The sequence below is a fragment of the Rhipicephalus sanguineus genome, chromosome 10 (assembly GCF_013339695.2).
Source record: "Rhipicephalus sanguineus isolate Rsan-2018 chromosome 10, BIME_Rsan_1.4, whole genome shotgun sequence".
NCBI lineage: Eukaryota > Metazoa > Arthropoda > Arachnida > Ixodida > Ixodidae > Rhipicephalus > Rhipicephalus sanguineus.
This window is the reverse complement of record NC_051185.1, coordinates 118515395-118536133: the sequence shown is the minus strand read 5'-3', so window position 1 is coordinate 118536133 and position 20739 is coordinate 118515395. Positions and strand designations below refer to the sequence as shown.

Here is a 20739-nt window from a genome sequence, read left to right as displayed (position 1 = left end):
ACGTGTTTATGATAGTGTGCGGTCAGTCGATCGTCGATCTTGAAGAATTGGAGGACTACGCCGTGTGATCCGTGGCAAGTTACGACGACGGTTGAACTACGGCGATCAACGCTAGAGCTGGCGTGAGTGTTTCCCAGAAGAGAAGCATTCAAGTACCGTCCAAGGATTGTGGACTGGATACGCCATTGCATATTCAGGACTTTAGCTGTCCTTGAATAGTTGTAATGCATGAGATTGGATTTGTAGCGTGTGATCTGTTTGCTTAGTTCCCGGTGTGTTAGTACCGTCTGAGTTATATTGAGAAGTTGTAACTGGTACCAGCCGAGTGCGCATGTGTTCATTCTATTAGGGGCGAAGCTCCTTAAGGCGGCACCCGTTCGTCCCTCGTAGTCGTAGTCGTAGTCCGTAACCAGTCTTGCGCTTTGACCTCCAAGGTGGTGCCGGTGGGAGATTTTTCCTGTGCGTTGTTGAACAATAAAAAATTCGCAGCGGTAGCTAAAAGCCGACTTCTTCTGTCTCTCATTCCCATTAGCAGCCATTCTTTACCTCCAAGGTAGTGCCTGGTGAGATTTCTCCTGTGCGTGATTAATCAATAACAATTTTGTTCAAAACGCTGTTGATTGATGAAATAAACCAACGAAAGACGCCAGATGTTTTGTAAAAGCAAAACGGAAGAACGCCAGATGTTTCTAAAGCAAGAGGAAAAGACGCCAGCTGCTTAACGAAAGACGCCAGATGTTTTCTAAAGCAATGGTTTTCTAAACAATGAAAATTCACAGCGTACATGTAAAATTAAAGTGAGCTGCAAGTCGTCATAACTCATCGAACCTTTAGTATAAACGCGCCCTATCTCACGTCGGTGATGATGTACTGGGCAGAATTCACGGAAGATTCACGGTTTACCGATGAACCTCCGCAGCTTCGCCCACTCATCATCATTCACTCCGTGGAAATGCTGCGATTTTTGTATTACCTTTTGAACTTTTTGAGCTTGATTTGAAATTGAAATAAAAGTGATAAATTGCATGTGTTATATAAAAATACAGAAGGAGGTCTCAAAGTCGCGAGACTGTGAGTGAGACCTCCTATAAAATCATTCATCAGAGATACAACGCAATAGTAAACAGTGGTAAGGATAGAAAAATTAAGATATACAAAATATATGGAGAAGTGCGAATTAGCGAATATATGTTATACAAAATGTGTAGATAACACAAAAAGCTAACACAAAAATGCCATAACATTCACTCAGTATAATATCAAGCATTATGACGGTAAGGAAAGAAAAATTGAGATATACAAAATATACAGATAAGAACGAGGTAGCGACTATAAGTTATACAAGATATGCAGATAAGCCCAAAAGAACACAAAAATGGAATAACATACTCTGTATAATATGAAGCACTATGAATTTAATATTTGCGAGCGCAAGCCTTTTTTAAAAATTTCGAGGATCTATTTTTAATCTCCAAAGGAAAAGAATTCCACAAGGATATAGACGAAAATTTTATGGTAAACTTGCCATAATTAGTCCTGGGTTTGGGTAAAAGGAAGTTATTAGCCTTTGCAAAACGAGTAGATGACGCCTGAGAAAACGGACTTGAGTTTAGTAAAGGAATAGGAAGTTTTCCATTCACATATTTGTAGATAAGAATACCGAGAAAATATTTGACCAGCTTCTGAACCGATAAAATTCCATGTGAACAGAGTAAGGATTATGCATTGGACATAAAGCTACTGAACGTTATTATTCTCAATGCTTGGTTTTGAAGATGTTGGATGGCTGATAAATGAGTGGCATACGTATTTCCCCATGACGGAATGCAATATATTATGTTGCTGTGAAAGGAAGCGTAGTAAAGTGACAACAATATTTCAAAACGAAAGAAAGGGCGAACTTTTAGCAAGATTCGAATGGCATATGCGGCTTTCCGCGTAAGCTCTTATACATGCGACTTAAATTTTAAATGTTCATCAAGTTCGACCCAGAGAAACATTGTACTAGAGGTAGAGTGAATTTGAGTATCGCTTACGTAGACAGAGGGGTTCCTAGGTATATTTCTATTAGGTGACGAAAATACAACGAAGTTTGACTTTTTAGCACTTATATTTAATTTATTCTTATTGAACCATTTAACGATATTTATCAGGTCGGTATTTAGTTTAAACAACATCGAGTCAACCTTTTTATCTGTAGTTATTATAGTGGTATCGTCCGCATAGAGTATGCAGGACGATTGTGCCAGACAATGAGAACGATCGTTAATGTAAATTAAAAATAAAAGCGGGCCCAAAATTGAACCCTGCGGAACACCGATGTTGATGAATTTAGGGTTGGAAAAGGTACCGGACACATATACCAACTGTTCTCGATCACGCAGATAGCTACGAATTAGTTCTAGTGGGATGCCAGATACACCAATTGACTCTAGTTTCAGAAATAAAATGACGTGTGAAATAGAATCAAATGCTTTTGAAAGGTCAAGAAAAAGGCCTCCAACAACACAACCGCTGTCCATAGCAGATTTAATTTCGTCAGTTAGGGATATCATGGCTAGTTCAGTTGAGTAACCGGGCATTAAACCAAACTGCTTATAGAAAAAATATGAAACTTATCTAAATAACACCTTAAGCGTCCCACAAAAGGCTTTTAGATGCGAAGTATCTTAAGGCCGAGCTCAATCCGGTGGTGGTGGTGTGCGGCGTGACCACCCTTACTGCGCATGCGCATACCCTCTCCACACACCTCCTCTCCACTCACCCTCTCCCCTTTCCACTTTCCCTCTCTCCTTCCACTCTCCACTTTCCCTCTTTCCACTTTTCCTTTCCCCTCCCCCTCTCTCATACCCCTCTCCTCTCCCCCTTTCCACTCTTCCTCTGAAACGCGGGCTCCTGCGCAACGCGCGATGAGCTCGAGCGCATGCGTGTCCCCTCCCCTTCTCTCTCCTCTCCTACGCTGCCCCCCTCTCGCCCGCCTGTCGACCGCGTTCCCCGCTCGCCCTGTGAGAATTAACGGCCAGGCTAGATGGAAGATACGACGCGCGTAGCGTCCCTCTTCGCGTTCCACGACGCGAGGTCGGTAGCATGCCCAACGAACGCCAACGGAACGCGATCGTGCAGGTGCTCCGGCTTCGCATCGCCTCATGGTCCCCTTTAGTGGGAGATGGTGTAATTTTCTATGATTTTACTGAAGAATGAGATAATTGCTATAGGCCAGTAATTGGAGATTAAACGGTTGTCGCCTTTTTTAAAGACGGGAATAATTTTTGCTTTTTTCAGGGCTGTCGGGAAAAACCCAGTTTCAAATACAAGATATATAATGTAATATAATGCATCACAGATTAAATGAGCGAGAATATATTTCGTTTTCGTTTGTGTTATCGACTCTCGGCTCTGACTCGGTCTTTGGACCACAACCGGCGTTCGCTGGCGCACCAAAAAGACCAACTCTAAATTGTCCGCGCTTTCGTGGTGCGCGTTCGGAGGGCCGAGACGCGATCCCTTCGAATCCGCCCGGTGATTGCCATCCCCATTAACGGGATTAGTGACAGTATGATACGTCCGCATATAGTGCGCGACGTTACATGTGAGAATAGGCGATTATATAAATAAGTTATAGTTGTTAGGATAGTTAATGAGGTATGAGGTATTCAGTGCTAACCGAAATATTTATCAGTTTACGCAAGGCGGTGACTAACACGCCGCAGTAGGCTCCATAGTAATGTCATTTTTCCCTCCCGTTTTTCTATGTTAGCTTAGCTCGAGTCCACTGAAACACCCTGTACGCTGTCATGCAGCATGGAAGAGCGAAAGATGGAGTTCGAAAGTGCGCGAGACCCGGACGCGGGCTGCTGCCCGCAGGACTTTGCTTACCACTTAGCTACGCCGACTACCCACCACCTTAACAATTAAATATATTGTATCGATTCCACTATCGCTTCAAGCCTACTTCGTGGAAAGATATTGTACACAAAAGAAATTGGGCCCGCTCGGTAATTGCTCGCGGATGTCCATTTTATATTTTTCAGTCTATGGAAAAACCGAGATCGTCTTCATATCGGGAGGTCTCTACGATTCACCGCCCAGGTTCACATCAGTTGGGCGTCTAGGAGCGGGCCTGGAAGCCATGGTACGTTAATTGCGCGCTCGATAATACGTGACGCCCACTTACACATTGCTTACGCTTAAGTTTGCACTTTGAACTTTTAACCGTAAATGAAATGAAAACAGTGATGGCGTATCGCACCCTGTTAACCCCCCCACACCCTAACTACCTCCAAAAAAATAATATTTATTATGTAGCAACAATTTTGGCGACTAGTGAAAATACGCGCACACGCTATCATTTTGTCTAACGCGGACTATTCTAGCTGTTTGTCATTTCAGTATGAGTCAGGCACGTAGTCAAGGGGGGGAGGGCAGGGTGGCCCGGGCCCCCCCCCCCTCCCCCCCAAAATTCATCCAGCCTTCTATATTGCCTGACCTTTTTTTTACCTTCGCATGGAAAGACTTTCGAACAAGTAGGCCTTGGGCGCCCCCAAACAAAAATCGTGGCTACGTGCCTGATGTGAGTTATTTCATCTTGGCTTCTGTGCACATTTCTGACCTTACCAGAAGCTCATATTTCTTTGTAACTCTACTGATTCTTACACTTAAGTATTTATGATGCTTCTTTCTTGAGTGGAAGTATTAGTATTTCGTAGCTCCAACGAGAAAAGTATCTGGCACCAGCGTACAGGGGCTAAGCTCGTTCACTGTTTTACAACCAATAAAGAAATGCATGCGATACAATACAATTACACCGCAAAGCGACAACTGCATAGAACGCTCTTTCAGCGTATTTTCAGCAGTGGTCCGCGCCGTCTGTGTTCACTGCACGCGATGGTGGCGCTCAAATAATGGCTGAATGACCTTGCCCAAGTCGATAAGACAAGGTGTTGCAGAAGAAAACGCTGTCATTTTAGCGATGTTTTGCATTGTTGGCGCTTCACGAGTGAGACGGACGCGGAGGCTCAGAGCGAGACACATTTACGCTTTTCATTCACTAACTAAAAACGCACCACAAATGCATATGCAAAACAGAACACGTTTTAAATGCTTGGTGTATAATTTGGTACTCAGAGGGGCCCGACACTGGATATTTTCTGGGAAACGATAGAAGCCCGTGCAATGACCGGTAACCAAGAAAATTATCCGCAGACAATTTTACGACATATTTTAAGTCACCTTGTATAATCTATTGTGTTTTATATCTTTTCTTGTTTTGTACATTGCGTCTAGCTTGTCTTGTTTCTAATCTGCGCCATTACAGAGATGAACACTTACTGTTATGTCAACCCCGAACAATAGATGCAGTGATTATGGATTTAAATTTCTGCTACACCTCGGAAGCCTTCACGTTTCAAGAAATCGTGAATCCTTTTACTGCTTATGACTCAATCTTACTATCCTCACGTTCAACGGTGCAGGTGATAGACACTGAAACGAAGAAACCACTCGGTCCAATGCAGCATGGTGAGCTCGTGATTCGAGGACCCGGTCTTATGCGAGGCTATTTGGGAATGGAAGACGAGCCATGCACGGATCCCGAAGGCTGGTACAGAACAGGTGAAGTATAGCGCCTTGGAAAGTAGCTGTTTTCCAGGAAAAATGCAAACAGCAAGGGTAATTGCCATACACAAGGGGGGCGAAAAAATGATTTGGGAAATTTTAGACCAATTTCTATACTCCCAATCTTATCAAAAGGCCTGGAAAAGATTATTCACGCACGACTTGTTCGCTTCTTGAATAAACTCTCTCTCATTTCATTGGCCCAGTACGGGTTCTTGAAAGGAAAATCCACACAACAAGCACTACTTGCTCAAAAAGAATGTATAATAGATGCCTTTGAAGACAAAAAATATAGTACTAGCTTTTGATTGTGTGCAACATAACCTACTACTGTATAAGCTAGAACACTATGGCGTGCGTGGGAGGTCCAATGACCTTCTGCGTTCATACCTTCGCCATAAAAGTCAATTTGTCACAAATGACACTTTCAATTCAAAGACTAAACGCCTGAAGTCCGGGGTGCCCCAGGGCAGTATACTCGGCCCGCTCTTATTCATCGTCTACATAAACGACATTTTTTCCTCTTTTTTTAATTGTAAGTGGGTAGGTTACGCTGATGATACAGCCCTTTTTTTTCAGCGGAGTAAAGCCGGATGGGTTGGTATCTTTAGCTAATGATGCGCTTGCAGAAGTATCAGCGTGGTCAAAAAGAAATTCCTTGAAAATTAACACAAAAAAAACTCAAGCCATAATTTTCCGCACTAGAAAGAGTTATTGAACTGACAAAAAAGTTGTATCTTGATAATGACGTAATTAGTGTTGTTGGAGAGATCAAAGCTTTGGGTGTCACTTTCACAGAAACATTGTCGTGGAATAAGCATGTGCAAAATGTTTGCAAGAAGTTAAATTCCGTCACTGCGTTAATTAATAAAAACTGTCAAATATTACCAGAAAACGTCTGATATACAATGGATTATTTTTATCGACATTAAATTATTGTCATCTTGTATGGGGTACTACATCCTCTGACAACTTGAAAAAACTCGGTATATGCCAAAAGCGCGCAATTCGTGCAATAGCCAACGTTTCGTATGCTACTCATACTAGAGCTGTGCACGGGCCGTATTTCCGAGCCCGAGCCCGGCCCGGGCCGGGCCGGCTGACTTTGTCGAAGGCCCGCCCGAGCCCGACGGCAAAGGGCTGCGAGCCCGCCCGGCCCGGCCCGACGTACGAAAACACAATTTCGGGCCCGGCCCGGCCCGGCTTTTCGAAGTTTCACTGCGAAAACAAAACATCGTTTTCCGGTAATTTGGCATTTTATTGAGCATATCAAATATGATCAAGCGACACACTACGAGCAGTCTCTATTGCACAGATTACAAATTACAAGTAGACGGCCTCATGCCAGCAACAATGGAGTTCGCTCGCCAAAGCCGTCACGTGTATGGGATGTGCCCATGCAAGCGTCAGCTTGCACGAAGGCGATCTACGTCGGGTCGCTGTCGCGTGCATTTTCACTCATATCTAACGCGAACAGTCCCGTGGCGCCGTCACTAGCTCAGGTGGTGTTACTTCTCTGTCTGTCTGTCGGAGTGCAACAGAGGCAGTGCTTTACGTGCTTTACCTGCCCGAGGTGAAAATACGTCGGCACGCCCGAGCCCGGCCCGCGGGCCGGGTCGGGCTCGGGCTTTCGGGCTACCCGGAGCCCGTGCACACCTCTAACTCATACTGCCCCTTATTTTGAAGCATATATTATACTCAAAGTTAAATTCGTCTACGCATTCCGTCTTTCCTGTACATACCGTCTCGCCATGAGGACTAATAACACCGAATTCATCAGTTCGTTTCGCCTAGCAAGACGTCACTATACATACGACACAAGAAGTCAGGATGATTGGATCCAGCCAATATGCCGCACGAACTATGGCAATCAGTCTGTATCGTATCAACTAGCTGTAATCTTAAACAAATATGCAAAACATGGCATAGCCGCTCAGTCGGCCTCAGCACGCACCTTTCGCTCATTCTTATCGGGTGAAGATTAGACTTCGTTTCACACTAACATCTAGTCGTATTCATCAGTCGCAGAATGAATGATACGTACGGTTCATCTGTTTTCAAATGGCGTTTTTTTTTCTCTCTTTGACTGTGTGCATTTGGCTTGCTCATTCTCTTTCGGAAATTGTTTAGTATTTTTTTGTTTTTTTTTTCATATGAATTTTTTTGTACGGTGCGTTGAAATTGTAATCTTTTTTTTTTTCACCAATAGGACTTATTATCATGGTCCACATAATAAACCGAGGCTATAACATTTCGCATACTAGAGAAATGTCCTCAGTGTTGGTAACTACTATGTGTTTTAGATTTCGTTCAAATGAATGTTACGTTCATGTCGTTTACCAATGACTACGGCATGTTTTTAACGTTTTTTATGTTCTCAATGTAATACTGATTTATTGCCTTTGCAGTTTTTTGTTCGAATATTTATCAACTTCTGTTGTACACGTAACATTACCTACAACTGTTCCTGTTTTTCTTTTTTGTCCTTTTTTTCATTAGTCTTATGAATGTGTATTACTATGTATAATGATGTATAAAGACCAGATCCTCTCATGTTTTTCCTAGTAATCGCTACATTTGCCTCTTCCTGTCAATGTGCATTCAAATCAAATGTTTTATTTCCAGCAAAATCAATTTTTGTGTTGTTGATCATTTTTACTGCTGGACTTTGTAGGGGGCCGGAGCTTTGTCAAGCCGCAGTACTGCGGCTTTTTTTCCGTCACCCCCCTATTTCTCTATGAGAAATAAAAGTTGATTGATTGATTGATTGATTTATTGATTGATTGATTGATTGATTCATTGATTAATAAAATGCGGAATATGAGCGATAATCCACTCCTGGTACTATCCGTTAAGAGGCCCACTCTATCGTTTTAACTCAAGCATCGATTATCTCTCTCGTCACACCTTCGTCCGTCTGCTTCCTTCCCTGTATTTTTTTCTTTGTGTGTAATGCCCCTCCTCGGAAAATGTAGACCGGGCGGGATCCTTGATACCACGTGACCTTCTGCGTACGTGCGCGTTGTTGCTTACAGTGGTTCTACAGCCAGCATTCACCATAAGTTGTGGCTCGATTCACGGAGGAAGCGGGTGGGCTACTCTAAAAACGGAGAAGTCAGGAACGGATCAAATAGGCAGCTGCAAGCGTCGGCTCGTAGTCAACAAGTTCCCTAAGCCACTGCCTCTCACGATGGTGGCCAGCGGTTATAAATTTCAAATGAAGATGCAGGTACGATCCTTGGTAACAACGAGTGCTTTTCGGCAAAGTTTATTTGGAGAACGCCCGTGTGCTTGGATTAAAACGCTCATAGATTAAATAGCCGCCAGGTACGTATCATTGTACAGTTTAGTTAATTTAAGTCAGAATTTTCAGCCCTGCATATAGAAGGCCGGCATAATACTTTTTAGTCAATCTGTCTAAAAAATTATCTGAGGACTTACATCTCTGCCATCCACAAATATTCCTACTAGAATGAACTTTTGTTCACATAGCAGGCTATCTGGGCCCTTATTGACAGGTATACCTCATAAATAGGGCTCCGTGTTTTCGCTTTTATTCGAAAAAATCCGTTAAACATTCGCCGGTAAATTTTTTGACAATTCCGATTTGTCCGATAAACTCCGATTTCAAGGGCGAATACGACCTGGTTCCATTCTTTATCGAAATGGCAACTTCTAAGCGCTTATTGATACATCTTCTGGTTTGACCGATTTAAAGTTTACAGCGCGTAGCTGTATTAAGTGATGTAGCTGCATTGTTCTCCGACTCAGCTTCCTACATGCAGAAGCTTCACAAGGATTTGCAACTCGCCAACCCCGAATTCAAGGCGCTTCACTTCAAGGATCCGTGCCACCTACGCAATAACTCTCTTGAGGATGGAATGAGGACGAGCTCGTTTAACGTAGTTCACGATATAGTTGTGCACTTTCCTGCTTTGTTGAAGTCGTCGCGGGAGCTGCGCCGTAAGTTTGGTCTTGCGTGCTTGGCCATGAGCATGTCCTTGAAATCGCTGAAAACCCTATGTCCGTCGTGGTGGTTCTTTCTTTATGTAGCTTGAAGGTATTTTAGACAACTGGGGCGCAATTCTGTCTTTCTTGAAAAGCGACGAAGCTAAGGGACGAAGTGTGAGAAGCTCAAGTGTTTTATTTCATCACCTGAAGCTGTGCGCGACTTGCTCGTTAAGATGAGGTGTCTGAAGACCAATTCGTGTGCCGTGCTCTGAATCATCAAGGAACTTGAAGCAGAGAGTACCCTGGTACACCAAGTTTATCCCATGCTGGGGGTTCGTTTCTACGCACTCATCAGTCAATGACGTGATCCAACCGAGGTCTTCGCATCAGATGTCAAAAGTCTGTTGGACCTCCTTCATGATACTGACCAGTTAACGACTGTCGCAGACTTTCACGGATATTACTATGCTGTCGCCGTAAAGTGGAGGCAGACATCCGAGAGGAAGCTGTGCGATCAACTACAGTACACCAGGAATCGTTTTGGTACTGTGTTCAAATTCTGAATCCAAATGTGAAGCATGAGCAGCCCTGCGCGTTCAAAACCTATGCGCCCAGTTTTCAATTAATGCTTCTTGAAACTCATGGCATGAGCCAGCTCCTGAGTGATTTTGCGAACTATCAGTGCTATGAAATATCTAACATTGTTGAACCCCTGTCGTTTTCGAGACTTCACAATTTCCAGTGGCCAGTGCTGAGCGCTGCGTCTTCTGGCGCTTCCTCTTTCTAGCGCTAACGTTGGAAGGGTATTTTGAAAGCTCAGAGTCGTCAATCGAAAGAAGCGCGCTTCGATCACTGACAGCAACCTCGCGAAATATTTTAAGCACACGGGTTTACACGCACAAATACAGGTGTTATGTGTTAAAGTATTTCGCTTGTACGTATTTGTTTTTATTCATTGAAACATTCTAGAAAAAAATGTCCTTCGTGTGTTTTGATGTTTTAGTATTCAGATACAAATGGATCTTAGATTTTGGGGTTTCGAGAATAATGCAAAACTCTGAATTTCCGAGAATTGGGGATTTACGAGAAATAATCTCCGATAAACGCCAAATTTCCGCCAAAAATATACACTCCGATAAACAACCGCCGATTTTCAAGAAAAAAAATCACAGCATATCCACGGGGTGAATGATGATGAGTGGGGCGAATCTCCGGAGGAAATCATGGGTAAGCCGTGAAACTTCCGTGAAATTCGCCCAGTGCATCATATAAAGAGTGTGAAACACCGTGTATATATTAAGCATCAAACTTTTATTGTACTGTTGCTTTACGTGGTCCGTTCATTATCACCGCTTTGTGATCGGTGAAATGCAGAGAAAGTGGTTCTTGTATGGGTGATATGCTGCCGTGCCGCTTCGGCCTCCCGTTCTAGCACTGCGGTGTTTTCGCGGCGTCGCCGAGCAGCCTGACGACACGCTTCGGCCCCTCGTTCTCACACGGCCGGATTCTGTCTGCGAGCGCGCACTGACGCCGCCTTGCGCGCTCATCGCTCCGCCGCCTTGACTTCCATCCGGCGACTCCGAGCTAAAGAGAAAGCGCACCAAGAGCGAGCGCCTTTTCTTATTATAACAGCGCCATCGATCATCTTTAATCATCAACGTACACGAAACACCTATAACACCACCTAGTGATATTATTACAAGGATTGATGGATGGATGCTATGAGCGTCCTCTTTATAACGGGGCGGTGACATGTCTGCCACCAGGCTCGAAAAAAAAACTTCCTTGTTTCAAGTTGGCTTAATACCGTATCTACATTGATTAAATCTATGTTATTATACGAAAAAAATATAAATTCACGTTAAAGCAGAATGTCCTTATTTTTCCCCAGTATTTATTTTTGTACTTTATCTCTACTTTTATGCCACCAATACTCTAACCGGCTCTTACTTATTTCTATCGCGGACGTGTTCAGCTTTTCATTGTTGTCCCTAAAACCCAAGGCTTCCTGTAGACTCGTGCCCACGCGTATACCTGGGTGAATATCGCCACATTTAATCAGTAAATGTTCCATCATTTCCTTATTTCCCCCGCAGCATGTACATTGTTCTTCTTCGTTGCTGAATCTCGCTTTATAACTACGCGTTTTAAGGCAGCCCGACCTTGCTTCAAACAGCAAAGCGCCTCCCCTTGAATTATCATATAACCTTTCCCTCCTTATTTCGTTTTCTCCCTTGCGGTAGTTACTCAGAGCCGGCTTCTTTTCCATCGCTGCCATCCAATAAGTCCTCTCCGCCTCTCTGACCTTCCGCTTAATGCTCCTTGTTGCCATATCACCCGCACTGCTAGCCGTATATTTACTGGTGAGCCACCTAGTTCTCTTTCTCCACTGCGTGTCAACGCTTTTTCTATACAAATACCTGAAAACCTTCTCTGCCCATCTACTCTCCTTCATTTTCCTCAGCCTCTCTTCGAATCTCATTTTGCTCTGAGCTTCCCTCACTTCAAAGCCTGTCCATCCCATATCACCCTTTACAGCCTCATTTGTCGTCTTCCCGTGAGCGCCCAACGCGAGGCGGCCCACCGTCCTTTGATTTACATTCATTCCTGATTGTACCTCGGATTTCATGCACACCACTGAGTTCCCAAATGTAAGCCCCGGGACCATCACACCCTTCCACAGCCCTCGAAGCACCTCGTACCTATTGTATCCCCATAAAGCTCTGTGCTTCATAACTGCAGCATTCCTCCTTCCCTTTGCTACCGATGCTTTCTCTTGTACCTCCATATATCTATCCCCCTCATTTACCCATACTCCGAGGTACCTGTACTCGCTTACCCTCGGTATTTTTTGGCCCTGTATAAAGACCGCATGGTCTTCGTGATCATTGAATACCATCAATCCACATTTTGTTGCAGTAAATCCTAGTCCCAGAGCCCCACATTCCCTTCCGCATATATCTGCCAGTCGCTGTATATCATCTTGGCTGTCCGCAAATAAGACAATATCATCAGCATAAAATAGACCTGGAAGCTTCTACTCAACCATCGTATCGACCTGTTTGTGTGACAAATTAAATCCAATGTTGCTACTTTCTAGCGCTTTTTCCATCCTCACCATGTACAGCATGAATAACAGCGGGGACAAAGGACATCCCTGTCTCAGCCCCTTGCTAATTTCAACGCTGTCCTTGCTACTTATTCCTTCCCATTCTGTACAAACTGCATTTTCTGGGTGTATTTCCCTCGAAAGCTGTATACAGTCGTCCCCTATGCCCACTTCTTTCAATATATCCCACAAAATTTCCTGATTAACGTTGTCATACGCCCCGGTGATATCTAGATAAGCTACGTACAAGGGCCTGTTTTCTATTTTCGATATTTCTATACACTGGGTAAGAACAAACAGATTATCGTCTAACCGCCTGTCGATTCCAAATCCATTCTGAAGTTCTCCCAAAATATCATTTTGTTCTACCCACGCTTCTATTTTTAATTTTACTGCCTGCATCGCCAACCTGTATAGCACCGATGTAATGGTTAACGGTCTATACGAGCGGGTGTTATACTTTTCTCCCCTGCCTTTATAGATTAAGTTCATTCTACTTTTTCGCCAACTGTCTGGTATTTCCCCCTCCTGTAAGCACTTTTCTACGGCTTTCAGCAGTGCTTCTTTAGTTTTATGTCCGAGTTCGTTAATGAGGCTGACGGGAACCCCATCTAAGCCCGGAGCAGTGCGCTTAGGAATTTTCACTTCGGCCTTCTTCCAATTGATATTCTCTAATACTACATCTTTGTCGGTTGCCCTGCTTTGCGTACTTTTACTCACCGGGGGAATCCCCTGGGCGACCTTTTTAAACGAATCGGCTGTTATCTTTCGGATGTAACCTAGCTCTTCATACCCTTCCAAGTGATTTCCTCCTTCATCTACCAAACGTTGTTGCATTTAGACAGACTTCCTACCCAGCGCTTTCAGGTGGCTCCAAAACATACTAGGTGCGGCTTTACTCTTTTCGCGAAGCTCTGTCATCCAGCGTTCACTTTCACCTTTTAGATGCGAAGTATCTTAAGGCGGACCTCAATCCGGTGGTGGCGTGCGGCGTGACCGCCCTTACTGCGCATGCGCATACCCTCTCCACACACCTCCTCTCCACTCACCATCTCCCCTACCCCTCTCCACATACTCTCTCCCTTCCCCCTCTACCATACCCCTCTCCACTTCCCCTCTCCCCCCTTTCCACTCTTCCTCTGAAACGCGGGCTAGACATGCCGAAATTCTCTCCTGCGCAACGCCGCGATGAGCTCGAGCGCATGCGCGTCCCCTCCCCTTCTCTCTCCTCTCCTACGACGCCCCCCTCTCGCCCGCCTGTCGACTGCGTTCCCCGCTCGCCCTGTGAGAATTAACGGCCAGGCTAGATGGAAGATACGACGCGCGTAGCGTCCCTCTTCGCGTTCCACGACGCGAGGTCGGTAGCATGCCCAATGAACGCCAACGGAACGTGATCGTGCAAGTGCTCCGGCTTCGCATCGCCTCATAGTCCCCTTTAGCGGGAGATGGTGTAATTTTTAATTTTTGCCTCCACTAATTTCTGCACAATGCATTTTTGCTCTAAATATATTTTTCATATTTGGTTGACTTCGTCCTGTGGCCGCTTCTCCTTTTTTGCCTGTCTGCCGTCGCTTCTCGATCGTTTCGCGGATTTCTTTGTTCCACCAACTTTTTGGCTTACTCTTCCCTTTCCAACGAATAGTTTTCTTCTCTTTTTCCATTTCTTTCGTGATTACATGTAGCAGCTCACTATACTTCCAGTCTTTGCGTGGTAGTTCGCCTACTTTTTCCTCGACTATTGCGGCTATATTTGTTATTTGTTTGTCATTTAGATACGAGCTGCCAAACTTTGATTCTTTGTTCTTATTTTCAGTTTTATATCACATTTGTAATATTATGCGTTTATGATCACTACCCAAGCTGTTAATCCCTTCCTCGTCTATTCTCATCTCTCTAAGTTTGTCATATATTCCTTCTGTCATGATACAACAATCAGTGCTCGATTGCCAGTTTCCGACTTCCCACGTGATCTGCCCCTCACACTTAGGCCCCACGTTAACTATCTCAAGACTATGACTCAAGACGTGAGATTATCGAAGCTGAGATGATTCATAGGTTGGGTGATAAATGTGTTAGTCCATCGTCAGTCATGTTATCAAATAAAGAGTTAGCATTTCCTCGATCGGATTTTCCAAGATGATAGGGAGCGTATCTGTTTTGACATGCGCATTGGTGTGGCTGTTTTCTGTATATATGCTAAGAAAATTTATCTAATAAACTGTTATAAATGAAAGCTCGTGTTTGAAGCCTTTTACGCTTTTAGGTTCGTGTTCGTGGAGCTCGAAGGTGTTCTCATTGCACCCTAGTGTCCCGTCCCCTTTAAGTCCGACAGTATTTCGTTTACTGATAAAAAACGCAGTTTTTATCAATATCTTAAGTGGATCATTGACAGTACGTCCGCTCGTAGAGGTGACGACTGCATATTTCCTTCCCACAGAGTAGGGTAGCAAACCAGATGTGCGTCTGGTTAACCTCCATGCCTTTTCTTCCTTTCCTCCTCCTCCTCCTCATCCGAGCAGGTGACGAGTGTTACGTCGACCACGAAGGCTGGTTCTACCTCGTACAACGACTGAGTGAGTTTATTTACTGTCGGAACGCAAAGATGGCGCCTGCAGAATTTGAAGCAGTCCTACTAAAGTGCGCCCATGTGAAGGACTGCGCTGTCGTGGGCCTGCCGCACCTGCAGGCTGGACAGCTGCCTCACGCCGTGATCGTGCCAAAGAGTGACAGTAGACACCTTGGCCCAGAGCACTACGTCAGATTTGTTGCTGGTTGGTGCGAGAGCATTTTATGTGTTATTCCGAAGCGATGACCCATGTGCTTTCATTCGTGTTTGCCGCGCAGCTAGCGCATGTATGAAAGACGCTTGCTGGTCCTCTGTCCAAAATCGGTGACTGAGCACCTTGCGAAGTTGTATGCGCAGAGACCTTGGTCGGGTTGCGAATACAGTTTCGGAGCCGTTTGTACGGTACCTGCTTTCCTGCACACAACGTGACGGAGTATGAGTAGCGGCTCTCGCTTATCTAATTCAAAAATAAATTTGACATCCAAGCGTCTGTAACGCTTTTTCCCCATCTCAGCCTCACCTCCTCCACAAGGCTACGAGAAAATCTATACATATTTCTCAGAAACAAAAGCCTCCACGTTGACGAAGAACTTGTCCTAGTACGGGACTCTAACCCGGGACTAACGCCTTTCAGTGGCATTCACTTTACCAGGGTAGAGCAGCTGCCCCGGAAAGGCGTTGGTCCCGAGAAAGCGCGTGACGAAGAGCACTGCGCCTAGTCTCGTTGTTTATCTACCTGCCCTGTATACATTGTATGAATCATCAATGCCCCTTCCGTCACCTTGTTGTTTGTTTATGACTTATACTATATTGGAATCCTTACGTTAATGTGCGCGCTTACACAGGCAGGACTAATCCTGCAAGGATGCACAACTACCAATTGAATTTGGCGGAAGTTAATTTTCTTTGTTTTTTAAACACGAAAGTGTTTTATGCCGGGGTCCACCAAGTACTTCCGTTACCGTATATGACGTTCATAAAATGGACGCCAACGGGTGAGAAAGAAAAAGATCCGCCGCTAGGAATCGAACCCACGACGCTGCGGCCGCGACGGCAAGCGTCCGACGCTAAACCAGCTTGGCAAATACTGGACACCTCACGACGCGCCTTATATTTTTCACACATTCTCTCTCGCACGCTGCTCTCTGTTGGATGTGTAGATAGGCGGGGCGGAGCGGGGGATGGTGCCGCCGTCTGTGAGAGGTGAAAAGAAGTAATGCCTCACTATCGACACTTATTAGTGCTTACTCCGAGATTGCGTGCGATATTGGAGGTCACGGTTAAAGCATCTCGATACCAGCGAGGGACACTGCCCGCGGTAGCGCCGCCGAGGCAATCTAGACGCAGTTACGTTCTTTGCCTTTCGCTTCGTGTGAGCGTGCCCCGGCCCATGGGAGTAGTGGAGCTTCCACATGTCGCAACGGGATTTCTCCACCGCCGACTACTTTGATTGCGAGAGCACAGACTAACAAAAGTGCTGCAATACGTGTTGCGGAAAGGACATTATTTCGACGGGGGCGAATGTCGTATCTTGGTGGAGCGAGACAGAGGCCAGCGGGACGCACGCGTTTTCGGCTCGAGCTAAGAACCTCTACGAACTAGGCGTCAACATGGGTGCATCCACGCCAATCGGTGCTATAGCTGCCAAACACGAATAGACATTGTACAAGCTCTCATATATCATTACAGAATAAGCACTACTTGTGTGTAGATACGTTTTACTTTCGTCTTCTACCGATTCCTATGATGGAGGGATCAGCCATGTTTTTTTAGATGCGAAGCATCTCTTGCTCGGGGGTGCCTCGCGGCATGGGCCTCGTCGTCCGCACTCACACTACGCATGCGCAACTCTCCTCCTTCCCTCTCTCCAACAGCTCTCGTTACACTCTCCACTTCATTCCCAGCACCTGCTTGCGCTTCTCCTGCGTTCTCGCTTCTGCTCTCGCGGCGCATGCGCTACTAACCTCCTCTAGTTTCCTATCCTTCAAGCGGGTAGAGCTCTGCGCGCGTTGTCCAGCGCTTGCTTCGGTTTACTGCTCTGAAATGCGGGCTCGACATGCCGCGGGCTCTGAATGCGGGCTCGACAACGCCGCGATGAGCGCCAGCGCATGCGCGTCCCCTCCCCCTCTCTCTTCTCCTACGCTGCCCCCCCCCCTCGCGCGCCTGTCGACCGCATTCCGCGCTTGCCCTGTGAGAATTATCGGCCAGGCTAGAGGGAAGACACGTTCCACGACGCGAGGTCGGTAGCATGCCCGAGGTCGGTAGCATGCCCAACGAACGCCAACGGAACGCGATCGTGCAAATGCTCCGGCTTCGCATCGCCTCATGGTCCCCTTTGGCGGGAGATGGTGTAATTTGTTTTTTCATCCACTTCCGTTTCTCTTTTCCGTATCATTTTAATTTTGTAATTATTCATACCAATTACTTCAACACTAATTGCGTTTTCTGGTTTTGTATGGTTGTGACTAAAAAACCATTTAGCCCTTTCATCCCTCCCTCACTTTCTTTCTGCGTTTAATTAAACCTTAGCCGCAAGTGCAATGATACACTGTCGTCATGTTTCTATCTGTCATTCGCCTTCCGTGCGCTGCTCAAGTGAACCAACCTAGAGCTGCAGCGCAAAGCTATTAGCCCTAGTCACCAATGAGCGCCGCAACAAAATAGCGAAAGGCGGCACTTATGTTTTCAAACAAGGCGCTACCGAGTGTCGGGCCACTGACCCCCTGAATACAGCGTTTCGGATGCTAGTGGCCATTTCGCCGCTCCTGTAAGCAGCCATTTGTGTAGTCACTGTTGAACCTTCACTACACTCATTTTTTGATAGGTTTACATCATGTCCTCATGTCCAAAGTGTCTTCTTCGAAACCTTTTTTTTCTGTTACAGAGAACGCGCCGAAAGAACTTCAGCTCGAAGGCGGTGTCACGCTCGTTGACTCGATACCGCGCAACACGCTTGGGAAGTTGGTGAGGCGCGAGCTGCTGAATTGGGTGCTCCAGATCCATCACCAACGCAAACTTTAGCGATGCTCCGGATTACCACATGGCACATGCTAGGGTGCATACTACAGCGGTTACTCAAATTACCATAAGATTATAGAATGGGATTCACGAAGTATCATTGAAATAAATTCCACGCTCTAAAGCCACTGAAACGGTAGAATCGGTGCACATGTTATCTTTCTTTCCTTCTTCAAATTAGGATGAAAACAAAGTGATGCTAGTTGAGTACTTCCTTACGATCCTGGATTTCAGAAGTTCCAACTAAAAAATAACAGGCTTCACATTTACATATGTATAATAAAGGTTCTGATGCGGCACTATGCCAAGAACGTCACTGAAGCGCCAATTTAAAGAAACCTTTAAAACGAGTTGGGCGGCCGCCTCAATAAATACCACACTTCTTATTTATTAAAACGGAAAGGCAAGTATTACGAGGATCATGGAAACTGATACGCAGGAAAAAAAAAGCTAACGGAAATGCTTGTGTTCGTCCTTTCATTCTCTTTTTCACATCCGTAGCGCTTACAGATCATGGACGCTATTTGCGCAAGATATAAGGAGAGTTAGTACGTAGACGAATTAAAATTTGCATAATATTCGCGGTTGCACAAATAAAACTGATTCCTGCGTAATATCCGACATGATGCTCGGTTTTCATTCAGAATATTGTCACGTGGTAGTGACGTCGAAGAAGACGGGAGTCAGCACGTCCGAGATGAAACTGTTTATTTGGCCGAACTTGTGGCCGGGAGACTGAGAGTCAAACTACAGCAATACGCTGATAGCGGCGAACAGAGCGTCGACCGTCGATCAACTAACAAGCGGTCAAGCGCGTCGGCTTTTATACAGGCGCTATGGAACTTTCCAGCAATATCGCTGGTGGCGGTGTTATCTCTCGACAAAGCTGGAACGTTTGCGTGCGGCGCGCAATCTTAACAAAACGATCTACTAAAATCGTGAAGCTTCTCGAACACTGCTTCGCGGCCAGCATCGAGCGTTGATAACCGTCCTTGCTGGTCAAACTCGAACACATCAAAATAAAAGAAGAAGCGGGCGTGGCATTGCCCCCCTCTGAAAAAGCATCGTCCCGATGCTTGCAACAGAACATGGAAAGGAAAAAAACAAGTGCATACACAAATAAATTACAATAACAAAGAAAAAAGTACAGTCCCCAGGTTCGCTAACGCGCAAAAAACGGCTTAAGGCGCCCGACATGGACGACTTCAGGTCGTGCGCGGCGTCGCTGGGAGTTCGTAATGCCATCCGGGACGACCTCGCAGTCAAGAGCGCCGTGCCGTCGAAGCACCTTGTATGGGCCGAAGTATCGCCGAAGAAGTTTTTCACTGAGCCCACGTCGACGTATCGGCGTCCAGACCCACACACGGTCACCTGGTTGGTACTCCATGTGGCGTCGTCGAAGATTATAGTGACGGCTGTCGACCCTCTGCTGGTTCTTGATATGCAGGCGGGCGAGCTGTCGAGCTTCTTCGGCGCGTTGCAAATAGGCGGCAACGTCGAGATCGTCTTCGTCGGTGGCGGTTGGTAGCATTGCGTCGAGCGTCGTTGCCGGGCTCCTTCCGTAGACCAGCTTGTACGGCGTCATTTGCGTCGTTTCTTGCATGGCCGTGTTGTATGCGAAGGTCACATACGGAAGGATGGCATCCCACGTCTTGTGTTCGACGTCGACATACATGGCCAGCATGTCGGCGATGGTCTTGTTTAGCACTTCAGGTCGCACTTTAGGAAACACCACGCTATCGGCAGCAGCTGCACTGCCGTGTAATTATCAAGATTCACGAGCCTCGCAGTTTCGAGCGAGCTGTTCCGCAGCGCCGTCAGCAGCACATTAATCGAACAAATCTCGTTGAAGACGTTCGCTATGTTCTCTCGTTGCGAGGAGGACGCCTCACCGATACACGTCATGCCCTTGAATATGGCGTCGCAAGAAAAACCGCTGTAGTGTCAGTTCCCCAGTTGCTACCGTCGTCTGTGCACCGAGAACGGCGTATTTTACCGCCGCTGGAAGCTGCTCGTGGTACACCGGAAGTGCAAATACAAAAGGCGGGGGCACGACGTCTTGTCTCCTACTTCCTTGAGCGTGCACGTTGATGATGTCGATGACCGTCCTGCCAAGCCCGCGGTGTCTGTGAACTCCCCTGCACCGTCAGCCAGGTTTGAACAAACGATGATGATGATGATATGTGGTGTTTAATGGTGCAAGGGCCAATTGATGGCCAAAGAGCGCCAGTTCATGAGACAAATGATGTGAACAATGGTTGCGGTAAGTAGCTGTATAGGGGCCTTAAAAGTCCTCGCGCTAAAGGCGGGTAAAACATATATATATTAAAATCATGAGAGTGACGTGAAATATGTGTAGTGGAATGAATGACAAGTGGTCGCAAGAATAAAACTATGAAGATATGACATCAGCATCATTGCCTCGTCAATGCTCTTGAGTCCAAGGGCCACGAGGCAAGTGCTGTCTTTAATGTATTCCCCG

General features: G+C 45.8%; 1 protein-coding gene across 1 annotated transcript in view; it reads left to right on the top strand.

Moving 5' to 3' along the window:
- The window catches only part of LOC119406692 (uncharacterized), a 37205-nt gene extending 18945 nt beyond the window's left edge, over positions 1-18260 (top strand). Inside the window, exons 6-8 of the mRNA XM_037673423.1 lie at positions 4032-4132; positions 5472-5610; positions 18124-18260. Coding sequence (XP_037529351.1) covers positions 4032-4132; positions 5472-5610; positions 18124-18260 — 377 coding nt within the window. The remainder of the gene's footprint in view (positions 1-4031; positions 4133-5471; positions 5611-18123) is intronic.
- The last annotated feature ends 2479 nt before the right edge of the window (positions 18261-20739 follow it).